This window comes from Plectropomus leopardus, chromosome 20 (assembly GCF_026936395.1).
Source record: "Plectropomus leopardus strain MGB_pleo_1.0 chromosome 20, ASM2693639v1, whole genome shotgun sequence".
Taxonomy (NCBI): Eukaryota; Metazoa; Chordata; class Actinopteri; order Perciformes; family Serranidae; genus Plectropomus; species Plectropomus leopardus.
The window spans coordinates 21882866-21906229 of NC_142195.1; the positions used below are offsets into that span (position 1 = coordinate 21882866).

Consider the following 23364-nt stretch of genomic DNA (forward strand, 5'->3'; position numbering starts at 1 on the left):
CAAATGGTCGCATATGGGACTGTTTTTGGGGTTTTTTTTCCGAGTGTGTGAGCTAAAATTTCAAGTGGTTACATTTATGTGAGTTTATGGTGCAGAATGAATTTCTACCTGATGAGCTGATATATATAAACAGGACTATTGCAGGTTTAATACACATCAGCAGCTCCACGTTATATACTGCATGTCTGGTGTATGAAATGTCTCTATCCTCACTGTGCTTTATTTTTTTATACAGAATAATCATCTGGTCATATCTCCCACCACGTCCAGGTACAATCACACTCCCCCTTCATCTCCCTGCAATTTTTTTACTCATACATCTGAAGTGTCATCCAGCAACTGGAGCCTATGTATGTGCATCATCATATATGTGCACAAAAACAGGGACCTATTGGTGAAACCTTTTCTCCATACTCTATAAAAGGTCAAATACTCCATTGGGTACCCTCAAGGCAGAGGAAGGACTTTCCATTTGTATTTAAATACTGTTCCCACATGTGTATCCCTATCTCTATTATCTTTGGCAAAACACATCAACAGGCCGGATTTTGGTTTTGTTTTCCCATCATTGACTTAGTAAGTGCATCAGAGTTTGTGTGAATGGAGCCAACCTTGTGTCCCACTGTTCTTTATTGAGCCATGGGGCTCATGTGAGTGTGAGAGAGCACGGGTGTGTACACGCATGTGCCTGTGCTTATGGGCAAGTACATGTCACCAACTTTCAATGTCATCCTGTCCTCCTTAAAAGAAATCAGCCATGGCTGGTTTTACAACATCCTGAGAAGGACAAGTGGAGAGGACAGCAGGCAGCAGGGGAATACTTATCATCTGTTCAGCAGATGGAAGAACCTGGACAGGGAACTGCTGTGGGGTTTACTTTCTCGTAAAGCAGCAAAGAGTGAACTCATCTTAACCTTCCCCTAAGAACTCCTTATCGAAACCCAGGGCTCAATGATAACTTTAACCCCACTGGAGACTACTGACCTTTTTGTTTAACTTTTACTAGTGTTAGACAAAGAAAGGCAAAGAGGGATTTCTTTGAAATGAAATAGGAGATAAGAGTCCAAAAGATGTGAATAACTGATTGTACTGTAAATCTGACTGAAAAAAGAAACTACCTCCCTTCTTTCAGTACAAAAATGTTTTTTCTATCCTCCTTAGTGCTAAAAAAATGACCTCACTAAGAAACAGGAGTGGGTTCCAGTCTGTACCAAAACACATCACACCCTTGCTCAAAAGTTTCCAATAAGGGCTTGGCATCAGTAAAAAGAAACACGTGTGATGTGTTCAGGATTTCAAAACAATAATTATTAAAATGAGTAATACAGAAATTTTTTGAACGATGTTATAAATTAGAAAACTGTTCCTACCAACAGTACACAATCAGTTAAATGGTCCTTTGTAGCTGAAATATCTGGACATTTGTGTTGGTTTTTGGAACAGCATTTAAGGTGCGTTTGAGAAATCATTGGGAAAAAATGTTTAAAATATGCATATTTAATTTATTCCTTCTATCTGTCATGACAGTGCATGGATCAACCAAACTTGGGGAGAGATTTGTAGCAGCGTGTAGAGCTAATTAATAGCACTGACAATCTAAGAAAGACCAGAAAATAGTCAGGACAGTTTAGATCTGCATTTTAGATCCATAAAATTAGCTTACATGTGGGTTACACAAGGGACTTCCACTGCGGGGGACATTGCCATCAGGATGGAGCTTTAAGTTTTAATTCCCATGGAGCAGATGATGAGTGGACAACAGGATGTCTGAAACCATTAGAAATTAATATAGATTTTTTGTTCCATGCAATCTAGAGAAGAAGTGTCATTTTGGACATTCACACATTCTTTGGACTAACAGCTGTTGAAACCACTAATGTAGGACATCTGAGCTGTTTTAGTTGTATGGATAGCTCCTGTGGAAGAATGTGCATATATATATAATCATGCACACACAGTTATAGAACAGCAGCCCTTAGCAAAAATATGTCCCGCCAATAGAACAGAAAATTGTTGAACCTCGATTTAATCAAAGTAGTCCACTAAACCCATTTGGAAACACAGCCAAAAAGCAGCAGTAGTTTATTTGCTTAGTACAGGTGATGTCACTTCTGTCAGTGTGCTGCAGAATACTTTGTGTTTACATGAAAACCTTCCATTTCTAGATCCATCTGTAGATAAAGTTAAGCTTTTGTGAATTATAATCTCACACTGTCACGTCATTGACTCCTAGCCAGTCCTTTACTTGCAGAATCTGATATTGTGCAACTCTGAGATAGGGCGTATTCTGTTTAATTTTGAAGGAATCCTCTACCGTTTCAGTATGAAGTCACTCAACAGCATTTGGAACATGTTTGCATTTATTTATAGGGTTATTTTTCAAAGATAGCAGTGAGTGTTAGTGGATGACTCAGACTTTTCTCTGCAGTTGTATATGGGACACTGAGAAAAGGGTAGGGCGAGCTCCAAAGACACATGGAGTTTTAAACTTTCATTCAGTTTAAAGAAATCAACTCACATGCTTATTAATATATTAATTTACTTCATGGTCAGTCTTTCTCTGTGCACCCTTTAACCATGAAGAGGCACAGAAATATCTCTAAATACGACTCTAAGACTGCTGATCTAAGAGGCAGGTTAAATAAGTAGAAACAAAACATCTCCACGCAGCTGAAAATGTATGTCCTCCAGTTTTATAGGCTGTCCAATGCTTTGGATTAAGTTTGAAGTAAAGACAACAGAGGCAACAGGATGAGATAACACAGCACATAGGAGACAAATCACACAGAATCCTTTGGTATGTTTTGTCTAGGACCAACACATCCTGCTTCCAGGCAGCAACAAGTACTTTTCCCACAATTCAGACACTCCAACTTGCTTAACACACGACACTGAGTTAGTGTGCCAATGTGTTGAAATGTAAAAACCAGCTTTGCTTCCACTTATTACAAACCACTACATAGTGGGAAACATATCTCAGCTGAATGCTTGGACATTAAACTGTCAGACTGCACACAGAGCTCAGCTTGAAAATAAAACAGGCACTGTTGCATCAGAAGGGAGCGTTGGACTGCTCATCTTCGACTCTGCTCATCCCTCTCTACTACTTGTATGTTAGAAATGTAGCAGTAATAGATAACATGAGTTTTTAGCTTGACTAGGTTATCAAACAGCTAAAGTGATGCTTATGGGCGATGTGTGGCAAAAACCTCAGCTCCATGTGTATTTCCCTTTTAGTCAAGTAAAATTGCAGCTCTCAGGCCTGCTTCAAGATCAACAATGAAAGACAGACACAGGCACAGTGATGTTATATAGGCCACACCCCATCACACAGCTGATAGCAATTAGGTAAACATGCTTCACCACCAGGGTGAGCAAAAGTAATCAGGAGGCCAAAGTGGAAATACTCAGCCATGGTGACTGCTTATTTCACTCATGATATGGCTTGTAGTATATAAAATACACCATATAGACATGTTTACAAGGTTAAAAACTTGAGTTTGATTAGAGGAGTTTTTAACACAGCATAGCATCTGTTCATTTGGAGAAAAGAAAACTCTCAATGTGATATCAAGCTGCTAATTAATGAAGTCATGGTCAGATCTAAGATTTGAAGTGTCAGGGCCCCCCTTTGGCTTTCACTTGCAAAATGTCTTAAATTAACATACTGACATAGAAAAAACTCAAAATGATCACAAAGAGACACAAAAAAGACAACAAAGAGATTAAAGGAACTGCAAAGAGACACACAACAACCACAAAGGCGCAAAATTACCCCAAAGGGCCCCAAACAACTACAACAAGAACCACAAAACAAACCACAAAATGACAAAAAAAGACACATAAATACCTCAAAGAAACACAAAACAACCTCAAGGAGACACAAAATGACCACAAATAGACACAAAACTTCTACAAAGTTTGTGTGTCCAGTGGCCATGTCTCATAATATGCCCATGGTTAAAGGCAACACATTTAAAGGCTTGTATCGGGATGTCATGAGATTATCCACAGGCTCCTTTCTCGTCTCACCCTAAATCCTTTCTGAGTATTTTCCCACCAAATTTGCAGAAGTGGGTACCTGTTTCATCTCCACTTTCATTTCTACAGGAAATAAAGAAACTTATTTTGCTAAAAAAGCTTCGATAACAGTTATGCAAACATCCTCCATAAACTGAGGGGCTAAAACAGGTTTAAAGTTCGAACTCTCATGATCTTTTACACATTATGGTCAACAAACCAAATTAGTTAAACTGCTATGATAGCAATATTCCCGTCAATTTCAGATTTTCACCTAGGACAGCTGCATGATATGGGGACAGGGTTGGCTGAGATTATGTATTTGAGGCTTACAGTCGTGCTAGGCAGACACTGTGTTTGTGTTGAATGATACAGCGTCACAGACAGACCCATCAACAGATTCATTGTTCTGCTGCTGCTGCTGATTTCAACTGCTGCACTCACTGCTGTAGATGTAGCTTGCCAGATAGAGATAGATATAGCATAAATACAGTGGATAGATAACTAGATAGAGATAAACAGCTAGATAGAGAAGAATAGCCTTATAGCAAGATAGCTTGATAGACAGAAAGAATATATCTTCCTTACCCAACACAATCACCACGGTTTTCAGCAGAGACATCATCGTATCTCGGTTGCGCCTTGGTCCTGAGCTGTGCCGCGACATCCTCATGGTCCTCTGCCGCACATAGACGAATATGTGGGCATATAGTGTCACCATGACAACAAAAGTCACTAGGTTAAACACTGCCCAGAAGACCAAGTAGGAGTTGCTGTAAAGCGGCGCCATGTTGGAGCAAGACTTAATACTACAGATACAGTTCCAGCCCACGCTGGGGATGGCGCCCATGACTATGGACATGGTCCAAATTATGACAATCACCACCACCACACGCCGGTTACTCATGCGCGTGTGTAGCTGCATGCGGAACACAGTGATGTGGCGCTCGATGGCGATGGCGAGCAGGTTGGCCACAGACGCTGTCAGGCTAGTATCAATCAAGCCCTGGCGCAGCAGCCATGTGGAAACAGTCAGACGTCGTGTGTTGGGTCCCGTATTGAACATCAAGTAGAAGTAGGCCAGTCCGGCAAAGAAGTCAGCAGCTGCCAGGTTGGCCATCAGGTAGTAGATGGGGAAGTGGAATCTCCTGTTGACGTAGATGGCGATCATCACCAGAAGGTTGGCGAGCATGATGAAGATGCACACAGTGATGCCCAGGCCCATCACCAGCCTGCTGACTGTGTTCCAGTCAGTAGCAAGGTACTTGCCACTGCGGTTGTAGAAGAAGGCAATGGTCTCGTTGTAGTAGCACTGTTCGTCATCCATGGTGGCAGAGGTGCTTTCTGAAAGGAGAAAGCATTTTAGATATGCTACAATAGATTTTTCAATTTGTGTGACAGTTATTAACATTTTAATTGAACAAGGTGATGCTCTCATGAGAACGGTGTACCCCTGAATCTGTTGCTATATGTTAAGGAACTAAAGAATTAATTAAAAAAACAAGGTGTTTTTTTTTATCATATGCACTGTTCTGTAACACTTTTTTTTCAGTAGGTCACATCTGGTTGTTTTCCTTTACTTGGCAATTGAACCTTACTGTATAAACTTGTGATGTTTGAAGATAAAAAGCTAGATTTAAATAAGCAATGGGGGAAAATGCTGTACTGAAAGACCAGGTTGTTTAGTCAAAGAGTTTGGCATACATGGAAATTTAATATAATCATATTACAGTGAAAATGAAACATAAAACCCAAAGAGACAAAATATTCCCAAAAATGGGCAAGCTGTCTGTGAAGTGTTGAGGTTCTCTTAGGAATTGTACATACTTATCAGTGTGTGTACAAAGTGTGGACATTTTGGCAAGTTCTCACTTCTTCAAAGGCCTGTTTGACGGTTATGTCTTAGTTTTGAGGTTCTGGTTATAATAAGTTTTGGTTAAGTTTGTGTTCAAATGCAGCACTCTAATGAATGCTACAAGGGACATGGGCACGTAAAGACCAGGTGGGTTACGTTACTTTTGAAATATTCTTTAAGAAAACCTTATATTGTTGTCTAAAATCCACTGGAGTTGGTCTACTGGTCCACTCACTCAGGAGAGGAAGAGGAAGGGTTGGCTTTAATACTGCTAGGTTCCTATGGCTCACTGTTGGCTTGCTTTATTAATTAAACTCAAGCAATGCAAACATGACATGCATATATGTATGTGTGTATAAAATTCATGCCTTTGAATTATGAAGCCACCTTTTACAGTTCAACAATTTGCAGTATTTTTGAAGGATCACCTGTAGGAATCAACAATTAAAACCATGAAACCACCAACTGGCTATAACACAGCAGAAAGTGTACTTTAACTTTTAAGGTTTGAATAATGAAAAATGAAAAAATAGTTCTTGCAGTGCATGCATTTACATGGATTAAGGGCACCAAAACTAAATCTGTCTACTCTAAATAGACTGGCCTTGTGTCTGTCTTTCTGAGCGCATGTCCTACTTTTATGCTTCCAAAAAGAATGAGTTAATCCATATTTTCTTGAAAAATGCATATATTCCTCTTTCATAACACCCAACACAAAGCAGTGCTTTAGGAAACGTGGATTTAAGCAGGTTTCTCAAGAAAAGAAAAAAAATCCCCATTGGATTTCGACTCAGAACGATTAGTCGTCGTGTGTGTTTGTGTGTATTGTTGAATCAGTGTTTCATACAGAAAACAGCCATCGTTAAGACATGAACGGTAGCTTTATTAGCGCAAAAGGTCTCAAACGATTGTTGGAAACAAAACATGTATTGTCTACAAGTCACAGTTTCCAGCAGCACTACATAAGTGTGGTGTGTGTGTGTGTGTGTATGTGTGTCTGCTCTGTGTGTGCAGCTGCTTATGTATCTATGTTTGCTGTGCGAATAAATCCCAGTGTGATATGAAACTAAAACATGTTTTTTTTCCCGCATCTGGTGGGTTTTTACGAGTTTTCCAGCATTGAAAAAGTGCATCTGAGGAAACAGAGAAAATTAAGCGGCAACAGCAGCTACACGACACTTAGAGTCAACTCACACACACACATAAACAATGCTCACAGGAACATGAGTGTGTGTATAATAAGCTCCAGTCCCACACAGATGCTGGCTGGTCTCTCTCATACACCCCAGACCGGAAACAGGACCTCAGGGCTAGAGTAGGGGAGTGCGTGTGTGTGTGTGTGTGTGTGTGTGTGTGTGTGTTTAAGTAAGACATAGACAAAGAGACAGAAGAAGGTAGGGGATGAGGAATTAAAGAATAAGCATTAGATGTTCTGTGTCAAAGATCAGTTTTTTTGTGGAAATCCTCCTGTCTCAATTTACCTTCTAACATGACCATCCAAATCCTCTAAGCCTGCTTTTCTCTCTGCAGTGACACAGCAAGAACTGCCAAAACTGAACTGCAAACATGAGGGATTTTTTTTTCTTCTTGGACTAATCTGCAATGTTGGAAAAACCTTCACCTTTCAAAAATTCACATGAAAAATAAGGGATACTCCTGGGAAATGAGGCAGTGTTGAAAGCTATGAAAGCTGAAGTTTGCCAGAAATATTTTCCAACTCCTGCACCTTTGACTGCTGAGGAGCTCTAAATCTTATTGGTAATATACTGTTTTGACAGCCATGATATACATGACATGTTACATAATGTTAGTTTTACCAGTAGCAATAACCCATAATTTGGTTCCTGACTGCTTTTGTTCCATATAACCCAATGCTATAAATTCTAAATTTAGCCCATTTTTATATGTAATCCAAGCCAAAAGCAATACTGTCCATCAGCTATACAGTAGACTGGCTCACAATGTTTGCAGTGTACAATATTTTTCTATTCTTTAGCCAAAACGGGTGTGTATTAGGTATGGCTGTGCACCAATAACAGTATAAAGGAAGTCTTAATCAATTAAATAAACGGTTTTCTGGGCTCTGTTTATATGTCCAATTTCCTGAGGCAGGCTGATTAGGGACTCCATCTGCAGCCATGTTTGCTTGGAGTGGCATTTAAATGTTATTTCATTCACTGAAACAGCAATGGCACATTCTATTAGCTGTATTGAATTATTGCTATATTGTGCTGCTCCAGACAAGCCGGATGTATCTGCTTAATTTCTGCTTGCTGATTTTTGTAGAGACATCTCAAAAATAAACACAGACCACTAATCATAATAATAGGGACACTTTCTGTTTGTATGATTTACTGAGTGTTCATATTTGATTGATAACAAATGTTTGCATTAGAAGTACAGAAATGTTGTCTAGATTCTTGCAGATTTTTATTTTTTTTTTTTACAAAATACTAAGGATTGTTTCTCAGTTTGTCAAGTGTCTTAAAACAGGTACTCATATGCTGAAACTCTTCAAGTCATAACTACCACTTGGTGATGACTGTTTGTCTATATGTAAGTTAAAAGGGTTTCCTGTCCATCCAGACAGCAAACAGTTTGCATCATTTAACCAGTTCAAAATTAAGATTAACATCCCCAATTCTCTTTTTTCAGCACTATCTCCAAATGAGACACTGTCAAAGATAAAATTCCAAATTTTGAAACCATGCCACAGATTTGCTCATTCTTTGAGCTCCTGAAGCTTCCTCAGACTCTAACCGTCTGACAAGGATCAAACTTAAATCAGTTCTGTGTTTGAAAACCATCCATTACACTGTGTTTTTAACAGACTCAGAAGCTCATGTAATGAGCGACTCAGCATGCCTCATTCTTAAACAACTCAGAAGGTCTTTTGTTTCAGCAACCGAAAGATTTTTAATGAACACTTTTATTTGAGGTCTTAGCTGTCGATCATGTCTCAAATGGCTTCTCGTGGTGTTATTTATTTGTTGTATTTTGCATTTGAAGTTGTTGTGTTCTGTGAATGCTCTGTGTACATTGTCTGTTGTCTGCAAGATGTTCCTGGTGACAAATGAGTTTCCTCATTGGGGATTAATAAAGCTTTCTAATCTACTATTTTGTCTATCTATTCACAATTTCAGTGTGCACTAACAACTGGGGAAAAAAGCCTGATCCAATGAGCTGAATCTTGAGGTGTCTGATGACATCTGAAATGAAGACTTCTCAAGAATTCAAACTGGCTCAACTGATGTGAGGTACAAATTGATTCAATACAAAGACTCCACCCAGACTACATCCATAGACTCTATTAATTGCATCCAAATGTATTCGTCTCTTTCCCCATAATGTGACAGATGCAAAGTTGGAGAGGGCTCTTTAACACGTCTTTTCTGGCTTTCTCCATAATTACATAATCACTGGTGTGAAATATTTCAGTGGTCCTCAAGGGTCTGTGGGAGGGATTTTCCCACTGACCCACAACTGGCACTCTGTAGATGTTCTGTTTTTTAACTATACATCTGATGAGCAATTGGCACTGTTGGACAAATTGGAAACTGCCAAGAAACTGATTCTAACCAGCTGGAAATCACCAACACCCTGCTGCTTTCAGAAGTTGCTCAACAAAATGATCAAACTCATACAAATGGAGAGAATAGTGCTGCAGCACTAAAGCATCCAATTGATTTTTGAGTGTATGGTTTATTGACTATCTCAAAGATAAATAGGGTTATCAATAACTGTGTATGTCTGTCTTTCAGCTGAACTCTTGTAATATCTGACTATGCAACATCTTCAAAAATGGCTTACAAATAATTTATACTGCATACACAGTCTGTCTGGTAGCTTCTCTTACATGTTTCTTGTGCATTAAAGTGAAAATTTAAAAAGAAAATGAAAAGAAAATCTATTACTATGCCTAAAATGCAGCTTAAAAACATCTACAAAGAACAAAGAGGGAATTTTCTACTAAAAACACTATATCTAAGACTGCATAAATTAACTTAAGATATGACCATATATACATTTATGTAAAGTGGTGCATACAAAAAATAAAAATAAAATAAGAGTAAAACTTTAAGCAGATGTTATTCCTACATATGCATTAAATGTGTTATAATGGGGTCAGAAATTAGCACAAGTCAGTGTTCTACAATCTGACTGGATTTTCCTGTTTGTGATGAGTTTGTTGTTTCCCCTTGTTTTGTTTTTTTTTTTTTTATAAATTTACAGAGGGCATTATGAAACCTGCATGTGATTTTGATGTTTTTAATCACTGTATCTACCAAAACACTAATGACGAATAGATCCACAATGATGGAGTCCCTACTACAATAACCACCCCAGATGAAAGCTCATTTGTTCTGTTTGTCATCTGTGGTTTATGGCCATTAAACGTCTGGAGGGAGCAGTCGCCTGGGTATTAGATGCCTGAGGCCACTCGTCAGTACTAGAAAGTGGAGGAAGTGTCAGTGGCCTCTCAGTACACATTCCCAAAACTTTCATCAGACCCTTGGAGCCTGCAGAGAAAGATCCAGTCATTGTGTGTGTGTGTGTGTGTGTGTGTGTGTGTGTGTGTGTGTGTGTCTGTATGTGTGCGTGTGTGTATCTGTGTGTATGTTTGCAACAGCCGGTGGGTGGGTTTTGCAAAAGGGAAAGATTGCACCAGAAAAAGGATACAAAAAAGGGGGATTTTAGATTTCTGTGTTCCCGCACCTGGGTGTGTATATAAAAGGAAAAGTTTGAATGACTAAGTTGTTGAAGCATTTTAGTGTGTGTCTGTTAGGGGGAGAGGAAAGTTCAGGAGTGTGTGTGTACAATGTGTTGAACCCCGGGTGTTACAGACAGAGAACAAAATGCTTGCTGTGCTTGAGTGTGTGTCGACACACTCTCTTCATGCTTGTTAGAAATGTGTGATAAAGTCTGGCTGTGTGGTGAGAGAGAAGAAAGGAGAAAGTGTGTGTGTGTGTGTGTGTGTGTGTGTGTGTGTGTGTGTGTGTGTGTGTGTGCGTGCGTGCTTGCGTGCGTGTGTGTGTGTCTAACAGGCTTTGAAAGGACCACCCTGGAATACATTCAAGTGAGGTCATAACTCAAGTATCAGCGCCTGCATCCGTATATTCATATGCCTAATTAACACACATACTCAATTGTCGTCCCTTTCTTACAGACAGTCATACATGTTTCGCCTGTTGTTTGCAAAATAAATCCACCTACATTTAGATATACTATAAACAAATATTTAGCACAGGTTTTTTTGTTTATTTTTTCAAATGTTTTCACTTCAGCCGAACAAGACCCTTTCTTATAAGATGATATTTCTAGATCCACTGAGTTGTCATGCTTGCAGCTGCGTGAGACTGCACAGCTCATTACACCCCACAAATCACTTTCCCAAAAGGAAATGGCTTCATGTCATTGCAATCTGTGCTTTAGATTTTTTTTTCTTTTGTGCACATGTATATGTTGGCCCAAGTGGTGTTTAAATAACCACAAATACATAATATGAAATTTGATGGAATTGTGGTGACTCATTTGGATGTTATGAATGTATAGGTAGACAACAACATCCAGCATCTGACCCCCCCCCCCCAAAAAAAAAAAAAAAAACAGAATGATAGTATAAATATCCAAAAATGACTTGTCTGTACATACAATTGACAAAGTTGTCTAGCAGCTATAGTGATTATGACTGGAGGAGGTAATGTGATATTATTATGAAAGGCTGATGTGGATGGATGTCAAAAAAACATCTGACTGTAACATGGGAGACTGCTGTTTGCTCACCAATTCCTATCAACAGTCAAATGGAGGTTTCTTTTAACTATGACCACAGACATTGCCTGACTGTAACCACATGGTTTTTACTGTAACCATGGCGACAAACATCCCCTAAACTCAACATACAAATGACTTATATTGTGCTTTTTTTTAGAGAACTTGCTACATATATATTCTTAAAGCCTGAGACAAAAATATTCAATGTTGATGTGGCGTTCAGTTCTTACTGTATTTTGTACTGAACCTTAATCTAAGATCAACAGTGAACCGTGCCCTATCACTCGAACCATTCAGCCGTAGATAAGTCTATTTTTCTTTTCATTTTGTTTATAGTAAGTGCCACTTTAAAAAGTGTATTTAAAAAATCCTCCTATTTTAGGAATAAAATATTTTTTTAAGTGATTATCTCAAAACAATCTTCTAAGAACTTGGATCATTTCCAGGTCTTGCAGTGTGGACAAAACAAAGACGGTTCCAAGAACGATGCTTTTAGAACTATTGAACTATTCATCAACTAATGACGAAAGCCAGATGGCCAAAAACGTTTTGTCTTCTTGTCTTCTATATATTAAGACCTTTTCCCGTTGAGAGCCACCCACCTCTGGCATCATTAGTCAATATAATAAGCGAAGTGGAAACTCTACATGTCAGTTCATCTTTGAGTTTTGTCATCATTGGTCCAACACATATTGAGATAAACTGGCTGGGTTCATTCAGAAGTTGCATAATTTTCAGACAGTAGACTAGACCGTGGTCTGCTCCCAGTTTCTCAACAATCCATCATACAACCTTCTGGTTGCTATTGCTAACACAGTCCTGAGAGGAATAAAGCTTTAAGTAGAACACCACTGACCTTCACATTTGACATGTTATTCCTATGCATAGAGAACGTTTAGTCTGTAGAGAACATTTATTGGTGTGTGAGACTATCACACTGATGTCTAGTTTCAAAGTGAATTATTGCGATTTTCACTTTTTATGGAGAACAGAATACATCTCCTGACTATGGAACTCAAAAATATGATAATATGAAGCTCACTTCAATGCTTAAGTTAAAGACAAAAATGCTGTTTCATAACCAGAAGTGGTCCCTGCAGTTTTTCAGCATAGTGTCCTGCAGTAAATCCTTGGCTCTGTAGTTTCTAGCGCTGTAGAATTATCTATTTAAAAAATAAAGGCACTAAACATCAAGCATTATCACACTTATGCACAAATTATCATACTAAATAATGACTCCTTTATACATATCTGGGGCATGGTGAGGATTTTTAAAGATTTAAAAAGTATTTTTAGTGTTGAAAATAAATCATCCACACTGCAGAGTTCAGATGTGCAGCATTTCTTAAAGCAGGCTTTGATGTGAATGGGTTATGAATGATGGAGGTAACATCTGAAAGTGATAGAAAGTCTCTTCACTGAATGCTTGCAAACTGTCGATTCTGCTTTAACATGAAACTGCCTGTTGAATAAGGACTATACCTCAGATTAGTTAGTTAACAAACTAATTCTTAACTGTTTTTTGGATGATTCTTCACATGACAAATACGTGGCTGAAATGTCCAGGACGTGATACAGTATGACAGACCTGGGTCAAGGGTTCCTGCTACTTCCTATTAGTTTAACAATCCTGGTTTACTTTGCCAAGATGATTTATGAGCTATGTTCTAGTGCAACAGGGGTATAAAGATTTCAATTCTGAATGTGAGCCTGATGCACAAATTCCCACTTGGCACTGTTGTGGCAACTTGGGTATTACATGTCCGACAAGTGAAACTGGGAAAACTTTCCACACTTCTTCCATCTCTCCTCTCACTTGTCCTCCTCTGCAATTATGTTCCACATATTGTTCTATTTCTTTTGCTCCATTTCTCCTTCTTATTTGTCATCTCTCCCTTCACCCTGTTTCCATACTTTCCAAGTTCATCAACAATCCTTGCACCTCACCGTCTCTCTGCTCTGCACCACTCTTTTTCTTTCCTCTCCTTACCTTTCCTCTCTTCTTCTCCCCCTTCAACTCATCTGCCATCACCTCTCTTTTCCTCAGCTTTCCTCTCCTGTCTCCTCCTCTCCATCTCATTCCTCCTCCACCTCCCCCCATCTCCTCAATGCCAACTCTCCACACAATGTGCCCATTGTTTCCGTACTCCCACCCCAGAAAGCGGAGAAACAGGACTTCTACAACTCAGAATACACACACTCACACACACACACATAGGCTTTCATTCTCTTACTTTCTCTTTAACATCACGCGCGAGTGCACACAAACCACACACACACTTGCACACATAGTTTCAAACAGTTGCCGCGGAGCGGCAGACCTCAGCACAAGGGCTGGATTGAGAGGTGGTGCTGAGTCATGTGTGACTGCAGCCGTGACGGGCTGATTCATGGCTCGTCAGTGGATGATACCTCTCTAACCACTTAAGCACTTCCATCTCAGCACAGGAAACCTTAAACTGACACATGTTCAGTCATTAAATGTGATGACTAAGATAGAAAAGAAAAGAGTAGAATAGAACAGTATAAAATAGGATTAGTCACATAAACTGGACCATATTTGACACAAATACTTAAACTGTAAAATAGAATAGAAGATAATTAAGTAAATCATGATTAGTCATGCAAACAAGATAGAATAGGATAAAATAGATCTCAGAAATGTATTCAGATTTTGCCAGAAACAATCACTTGTACTCAAGGATGGAGTCATTGGTGCCCATTGGTCAGAGGTCAAGGTAAATGTGGAAGGAAAATCTCATTGGTCAAATTTGGCACAAACTTTCACTTGGACTCAAAGATGAACTACTTCACTTTTGGTAAAACTTCAACTTTGAAAGTTCAAATGACAGAATCTGCTTTGTCTTATAGAGTAGTCTACATTTGGCTTGACTCGACTCAAACTAGAATAGACCCGAATTAGGAGAATCAGAAATAGTATTGTAGGACATGAAAAAAAGACAACTCCAGTCAAATCAACATAAATAGAATATGTTGTGGTCCCTCTGTCTATAATAGGACATCTCTGACTAAAATAGATATAAATACGGGAATCTGTTGAGAATATAACTTCAAGTGATGATACTAAGGAAACCACAGGAAACTGAGGGAGAAGCATTTCATCACACCACCAACAGATGCATTTCTGGAGCATTTAGTTTCAGATGTACTCTGACAAAATAAAGTTTTATTCCCCAGATAGAACGATTTAATGTGCTAAATTACACTCAGCTCTGTAGAGACAGGCTGAGTGGTTTTGACAATGGCTTCTGGTATGTCCAAAGCCACCAAAAGCAATGTTTTATTTCTAAATAACAGCCAGAATCATAAATAACATAAAAGCCTTTTTAATTTGGCTATAAATTCTACTGAGGATCATAGGTTGGGAAAGCCTAGTGACAACTGAAATCCAACTCATGGGTTATTATCTGCGTAACAGCACATAACACACCCTTTCATTTTGCAAACGTCCATCTAATAAGCTTTTTTGCTTTAAGGTTTTTCTGCTATGATCTGTTCCACATGTTTTGGTAAAGCAGGTTTTTAAGCTACATAGCAGGATTGGGGAAAATATAAGCATGAAATTAATCCTTGAAAACACTCTTAGAAATGCAGCTTAGAGCATAAGCTGCACGACACCAACACATTGTGTGTACGTCACTTCACACCTAAACTAACATGCAAATACACATTGAAATTCTACTTGGATCCAACATAGGGAAACACATCTTTCTGCCTCAGAAAAATTAAGTTGTTGTTCATTTCAATAACCAAACTTTCCCAAATATTTAACTATGACTGGCTCCAAATAAACAGCTTCAACCATATGTGTCAGGTTTCTTGTTGGGTGTGTGCAGTCATCCTCTGATGAAATCACACTATTGGAGACAGATTCCACAGATTACATCACCAAAGCTCAGATGCAATATGGGATTGCGTCAGTGTGGTCTGCAGAGATTTCAGGGTTTGACTCAGAAGCGTTCTTCAGATTCATCTCAGAATGCTCCGGACTGTCGCTGGTCAATATTATTAATGCTGTGCACTAAATGAAAACAAATGCTTGTATGTATGTAAGCCAAACTCTGCGGTAAATTGGAAAGGTTGGAATACAATTTACATTAGACTTCCATAATCTTTCATGCAAAGGAATTGTGCAACAATTGTGATATACAGTTTGCAAGAATTTGGAAAGTGGTAGATTGCCCTAGTTCAGCACATTACATGTAAAACTAGAGGGGCATTTGGAAATGGCAGAACTCCACCGAGGCCAAATGCCCCATCTTGCATCGAGTTCGTCCTTGGCCCATACTGCACCCTTCTGCCAAATTTCATGAAAACTGGACCAGTAGTTTTTTGGTTACCCTGCTGACAAACAGGCAAACCAACAGACAAACAAACCAACAAAACATAACTTTCTTGGCGGAGGTAAACGGCCAATGACTACGAGGTTTAAGTCTCAACTTTTACCTTTAAAGGTGAGAGTCTTCATATCTATATTGCATGAGTTGTGGCCTTATATTGCATCCCCAGTTTTAGAACAATGCAGCTGGATAATATTTTTAAACACACAGGCAGGATGACCGAGGAGTTTCTATGGCCAACCAGTGGAATGTCCTTGACTGGCCAAGCCAGTCACCTGACCTCAGTCCAACTTTACATGAAGACCAGACTGAAGGCAAACAAGTGCTTCTCAAAAGAAAAAAAATGAAAAAGAGTAATAAAATAATATACAGTGACTAGAAGTAATGCCACCTCTTCACTTTCTGCACTGTTGTAGATGGTTTGGCAATTCATTTTCATGTAATAACCCATCATGTCAAAGCAAGAACCATTTGGCATCCGGCTCAAATCTTTTAAGGTTAATCACTTCAAGCTTTGTGCACTTGGGGAGTTTCTTCCAGGCAAATCTTGTCACTTGCAGTCAGACTGAAAGCGGAGTGTCTGAACTTCCATTTTAAGGTCACTTCACAAATGTTATATGGTGATCCAGTCTTTGGCTGTGCCATTCAGTGGCATTCAGAGACTTGTCTTGAAGCTACAGCATATTTGTCTTGGCTGTATGCTTCAGGTTGCTGACATGCCAAAATGCAAATATTTGCGACAGTCTGAAGTTGTGTGCCCTCTGGGGCAGGCTTACTTCAAGGACTAAGTATTTGGCTCCATATTGTTTTACCAGAGGGGAGAATCTGGTGAGATTTTAGTGAATTCCACACTGTTCACCTCATGTCAATATAAACCTTCTCAGATTAAAGTACAGAGTCAGAAATTGAATGTCATAGTCATTGTTTCACTATAAATACTGAAGTGCAGAGCCAACACAACAATTCAGAGGAGTCACCAAGTACAACTAAACCTGTGACATATTGTGCAAGTCCAAGTTATTTTCAGTTAACTACTGTATGTGTTTAAGGGATATTCTTGAGATACAGCTGGTATAAACTAATTTCCTCATTATTGCACATTTTGGTTCCTCTTTCTTTTCCCATGACTAATTTGAGACATCCTTTTTACAATTTTAACTCTCATTACCTTCTCTCTCTCTCTCTCTCTCTCTCTCTCTCACACACACACACACACACACACACACACACACATATAGAATTAAGACATTAGGGAATGATGAGTTCCCCTGTGCAGTAAGGGCCACCAATTGCTTTTTTTCTCAAGCTGATGCAGCTCGGTGCCTGCCAGCATGAGCCTCTGAAATTGCACCATTGTGGTTGGTGCTCTCAAAATTTTAAACATTGCATTCTGCCAAGCTCTGAGGGTGACCAACAGCAGATTAGAGCTGCTGGTCACTCTAACCAAAATCCCTTTGTCTAACTTGCATGATGAGTCAATCCTGATTTGTCTCTATTTGCTTCTCAGAAGGTGACAATTCAGAGGTACACTACAGGTTGTACAGAGGCTCATTGTTATATTATAAAACAACTTTGGGAAAGCAAATGTATGCTGTAGAGATACTGCATGTGTAACCTAGATTTCATAATAAACAAACACACTCTGTAGTAAACTCAACTTTCCTGATGGATATATGGGTGGAGTGCAATGGCAACTCCTGCACTGTTGACGGCCCAGCAGTATGTACACATTAATAGTTGTAGACAGTCAGCATGAGGCTGCAGAGTAAATGAGGCTCAACAGGTATGCAGATCTGTTTTCTTATCTTTCTGTTTCTGTTTAATTTCTTTCTCATCATCTTTTTTTTTTTCACAGTGCCAGTCTCCATTTCCCTTAGTCGTTTGAATATGTTAAATACATTGCAGGGCATTCAAAGGTAACATGACTTTTCCCTTTTTCCCCTGATACTAACCCCTACTAGATAGAGAATGTACAGAAAAAGGACATTTTTCTGTACATTCTCTAAGGATTATTAAAATGAAGTCACCATTAGAGGGTACCTTATTTTTTCATATGTGGTGTTGAATTATCAACACCACCTTGGTAAGAACTAATGTATCATATTAAGAAGGCATTGGGCGGGAGAACATAGGACCCTCCCAACATGTTATGCTCAAACTGAACATACAGTAACCACATTATACGATAACAATGTCAATAATGTCTGCTATCCTGAACTGCATTTTTTTGTGTGTTTATCACACATGCATGCACGATGGCAGCAGTGCGCTCTAACTGACAAGAGCAGCTTCCTGTCAAAACCACAGTATTATTTTTACATCCGATGGGGTTAGAAAAAGAAAAGGCAAAAGGAAGCATTTGAAGAGGACCATAAGTACCAAATAAGAGGTTTTCTTTCATATCAAAAATGATGTTTTTACTATGACATAAGCAAACTGCATCAAGCACATGAGAGGCAGTTAAAGTTTGGGGAAGTTAAAGATTTGCTGTCTGCTATTACGTTTTTGACTGCAGCCCATGGCTGACCATTGCATGCTACCCCAACAAGTCCAATGCCACTGCAAACCAAAAGCATGATCACAACCAATTGCATTGTGGTATGTCATGCTTTAATGATGTGATTGGCCACTTAATCTATTTTGAGCAGTTGAAGTGGCCCGACCACAGATTTGTACACTAGCTGGAAATGAAACAGGAATAAACATTTGCATCATTTTTTTTTTTTTTAATTCCTACAGAAATAGTGCAGGTTTATGGTTGTACTGAGAAACTCCACATACAAGCATGTATCAATGCATTGTAAAAGACCACTAAGGAGACAATGCAGGAGATAAAATAAGTCTTTGTAACTATTTGTTGCATCTTTAATAGTCTTATAGCTGTCAGAACTACTTAAATCATTTCACTGTTCACATGGCTTGAAGGAAATTTAATTACTGCCACAATGGCTCACAAAATGCAACTGTGTTACCTGCCCGAATGTGGAAACAATCTGGACGTTGGGAGTAAGAATGGGTGGAATGCAGGTCCTTAGACGAGGGGGAGGAGGAATCGTGCCTTCAGTAATCACAACACAGATGTTTCAAGGACCCTTTCTTTTGACGGATGTCGGGCTCACGCAGGGAAACATAAAACAGCCATCTTCAGGAGAGACGATATGTCTCTGCAGTGGGAGTTTTGTTTAGTTTGAATAAGAGGGTCAGAAGTCAGAAGCATCAGCTTATCCCTTACACATTTCAGCATCTCACAGGTTTTGAAATAACTTTGGGATGAGTATGTTTTTGTTATCCTGTCAAATCTATCAACCAGAACATTATGGACTAATAGCTTGCACCTCTCCCTGGTTACTGAGGAAACCACAGAGCTCCTGAGAACTATTCTAACCCCATATTTGGAATGTTGATGTGTTAAATCCAGGGTGACACAGTGTCGTTATCCACCAAAAAGTCTTTGGATACATAAAAACTTGTATGGTCAATAAATGAAAAAAATCTGGTAAAAAAATGTTTAATCTCTATCGACAGATACATACATGTGTAGAATCTGCAGGAAACCGGACAAGATTTTGGTACTGGAAGTATTCTGGTTTCCGTTTGTAGTCCATTTGTGGCCATGGTATAGTCCAAACATATTTGAGTGGCAGGTAAACCATCCGTGTGTAGAGCGATAGAGGCAGAAAGCACTGGCCAAATGCTATTTCGAAACCTATCAGCTATCATCTGTCTATCATCTATCAGCTATCATCTTATCTCCTCATGTCAAAACCATCGGCAGTAGCTGTGCTTGTGAAAAAATGCTGGGCAAAAAAAGGTCATGTGTTTTGTTTTGTTTTTTTGCTAAGACGGAAAGCATTTGCCATACAAGTCAAATCTCATCTACTGGAAAAAGTTTGATGACCCCAAGATTATCTTTTTGGATTGGGATGGGTTAAAATGTGTAGTTACATATTTGCTTGAGTATTTTCAATGAAATGACAAAAATGACTAAATTAAGATCAACAAGCAGTTTCTTGGTTCAATAAACCTTAGTTCAGAACACCAAGTGGGCTGCATCCCTGCTTCTGAGGAATTTGGCAATTACAAGTGATAATAATTCTTCATGTCCAAAGTGGAAAGGTCAAATGTCCCTTTTTCCATCCAAGGCTTAAAATTATGAAGACTCTTCAGTCTAGTCATCCCACCTCCTTCTGTAGCTGCTGGATGTCTCTCATTCAATCTGAGGTCTACTTAGGGTTGTATAGTAAGAGAAAGTAAAAATCGCTCAAAAGTCCCTATATGTCTACCAGGCATAAATCAATTTACTGTAATGCATTCTGTCAACAAATGTGACTGGCTGTGAAATATTATTCTGAGAATGTGGATTCCATAATAAAAACATCTTGACAGCCACAGACCTAATCTAGCTACAGAAGTGTCAATGGTTCTCACACTCCACTTAACCATCAAAGACCCCCTGAGGTTTGTGGCAGTGGGTGGGAGGTAAACTGTTCTCACCATGTCTTGTGAATTCACAAACATGCACAAACCATTTGAGCCTCAGATCAGTATTAATTGGGTAACATCAAAAGGGTATGATTGCATGCAGGGAGTATATAACTTGTTTATAGTAGACCTTTAGAACCTACTAAATACAACCTGACAGATTAGAAATTCTGTTTCTTGGCTGCATGTGGAAATGTAGGTGAAAAGAAAATGCCAGGGGTTCACTAGAAATGTCTTTTGTTTATGTCTAATTTCCCTTCAAGGGGGCAGTTGAGGAAAGTTAATGTAATTTGGAGTGACCAATCCCTTATATACTTCAGATCATCCAGGGAACCATGTTCATGTCCCAAGTGAAACCAAAAGTCAAAAGAGAGGTATTTTAACATAGCATGGTATAACATAATCACATTAAATATGTCAAGTTACAATGCCTTAGTAACAAACTTATTTTAAGCCAAACAATTTTTTTTTCTAAACCCAACCAAGGAGTTTTGTTGCCTAAACCTTTCCACATAATTGTGGTGCAATGTGACCAAATCACAACATTATCCAGGAGTTTAAAACTGCGAGTGTTAACGGTCATATACAGAAAACACTCCCTTGGTAAGGACATGGGACCTTATTTGATGTATGGGTTGGAGGACTTGGAGGACTGGGTTTGAGGTAACTCAAGGTGTCAAAACAATTACAAAATGTTTGCCTGGTGATGGCAATAAAGGGAAAGGTCAAAGAGTCAGAACACGTTTTCATCCCAACTCGTCCCATGTTACAGATTTGTCAATGGACTTCTGCGTCTTTATAATAAGAGTTGGGTATCCTTCTACGTTTGTTGTTTATGCTTAGGGATGCCGCTATTGTGATGTCAACAAATGTACATGGTGGAATGACATGTCATGTGGTTATGTTTAAGCGATAACAGCACAACACATGAATAGGTAAAGGTGACAAAGTCACAGATGGTTAGGTTAAGGGAAACACATGGTAAGGTGTAGAAAAAAAAACTTGCAATTCAAATGAGTAGCGAATAATCCCACATCAAAGTGCAGTTTTGTGGGACCTATCCATCTACACTCCTATTCACCCAGCAAGGGCCCACGCATTCCCTATATTATGTCATCACTGTCTGACACATCCTGATGCATTTCATCCACATGTGATAGGTTTCATGCGCCGCATTCTAATGCAAACAAATTTCATAGCAATTGGGCAATTAGTTTGTTGTAAGCAACTAAAATTTTAGTGAAGTAAAAAGTCAGACCTGACCTGCCCTAACTGAAACATCAAAAGTCTCCAGAGATATTAGAAACTATCCTCTTTAGACACAAGTTTCACAGCAGCCTGGCCAGCAGTTATTGAGACATCTTACTATGGGCAAACATTTTTGAGTGCTTTGTTTATAATTACTTGTTGGGCAGAAAAAATATCAAGTGTTCCAATACTGCTCTTCAGTAGCAGCTACTCCTAATTCCTGAACACTGTATCTTATCCAAGATGTACATTCATTAACACCATGAACGTTACAGCAATTCATGTGATTTGTTCATTCCTGTAACTGCTAACCGTTACTGATAATCCATTTCATCTGCACATTTAATTTGAATGAAAAATCATAGCTATTCGCATGAGATATCATGGCTCTACTCATTCAAAAACAACAGGAAGCACCTGGTCAGAACCTGATTTTAATTCAAGAATTATCATGAATGCTAGATTTAGAAAAAAATATTGCTGCCACTTTTGACTTCTTATTCTACTGTATAACTCAGGAGAAACAACAAATGGTGTGTTTTTTGTCACAGCAGGATGAGTACATGCACTTTACTGCATCCTTGTTGCAGGTGATGCAGGATAACATTGGCTGTCTGTCTGAGAATCATGAATTTCTGATTGTGTCTTAGTCTCAGCAGCAGGACCAAACCACTTCATCAGTTTTGCCAATGCCTCATCTTTCACAGAATTCAGCGAAAAGTGAAGTTAGTTCATGAAATTGCTGTATTTGAAGGCCTGAGTCCAGGACACAGCATGGTGTGTTGACTCCTGCCGGTAGTAGACAGCATCAAGGCATATACTTTGGGAAGATGCCAACACCACAAGAAATGTTTAAGAGCTATCAATCTGCTGCGCGCCTCTTCATCATGTTTTTAGCAATTACACATAGAAGTGCTGACACTGACAGCACTATAGTTTGACAGCTGATGCTGGATTATGGCTTATTTGGTTTTTAGGGGGTTACATCTAGGGATAGAGAGAGTAAGAGTTCCAATGTAGAAAACAAAAATTCCAAACACATTCGCTGCCTGCAGATCAGCGTGGAAAATCAAGACAGATGTCAAAGTTTTAGTTTCAGACCCGACGCCCGCTTATTTTTTTTCCGCTCACTCCCTTCCACAAATATTGTTCCAATCCCAAAGTTTGATAAAGAGCCCAACTCTGGCGCAACAAGTCCTTCATTTCAGCCGCGTCCCCGTTCTCGACCCTTGTGTGCGCACAACCACTCTTGTCGAAATAACGGTGCGCACAGCGGATTCAGGCATCTGCTAATGCCATCAAAGCCTTTATCTCAACCGAACGCTTCCCAGCCGCGTCTACGTGGCAGGTATACTTTGATTATGTAAAGATGCCCACATCCGTGCGTGCAAATAAGACGCGCTTAAGTGAACCAAAGAAAAAAACTTTTTTTTTTCTCCGATGGAGCAAATGTGAATTTCGAAGGATTCAAGCAATAAGAAATACTCACTGTTTTCTTTCCAATGAAAGCAGTAGGTGGGTAGCTTACTCCCTGACTGGTTCCTGGAACTCAAGTTTGATTCGAGGTGCCTGAAGTCCCTCCAACAGACAACTCCTAGAGACTCTGCCTGCGCAACTCTTGTG

At 39.2% G+C, this 23364-nt stretch overlaps 1 protein-coding gene across 1 annotated transcript in view; it reads right to left on the bottom strand.

Annotated features, from left to right (window-relative positions):
• The window catches only part of lpar1 (lysophosphatidic acid receptor 1), a 37706-nt gene extending 14342 nt beyond the window's left edge, over window positions 1–23364 (bottom strand). Inside the window, exons 1-2 of the mRNA XM_042508961.2 lie at window positions 23231–23364; window positions 4609–5364 (exon numbers count right to left, since the gene is read on the bottom strand). Coding sequence (XP_042364895.1) covers window positions 4609–5347 — 739 coding nt within the window. The 5' untranslated portion in view covers window positions 5348–5364; window positions 23231–23364. The remainder of the gene's footprint in view (window positions 1–4608; window positions 5365–23230) is intronic.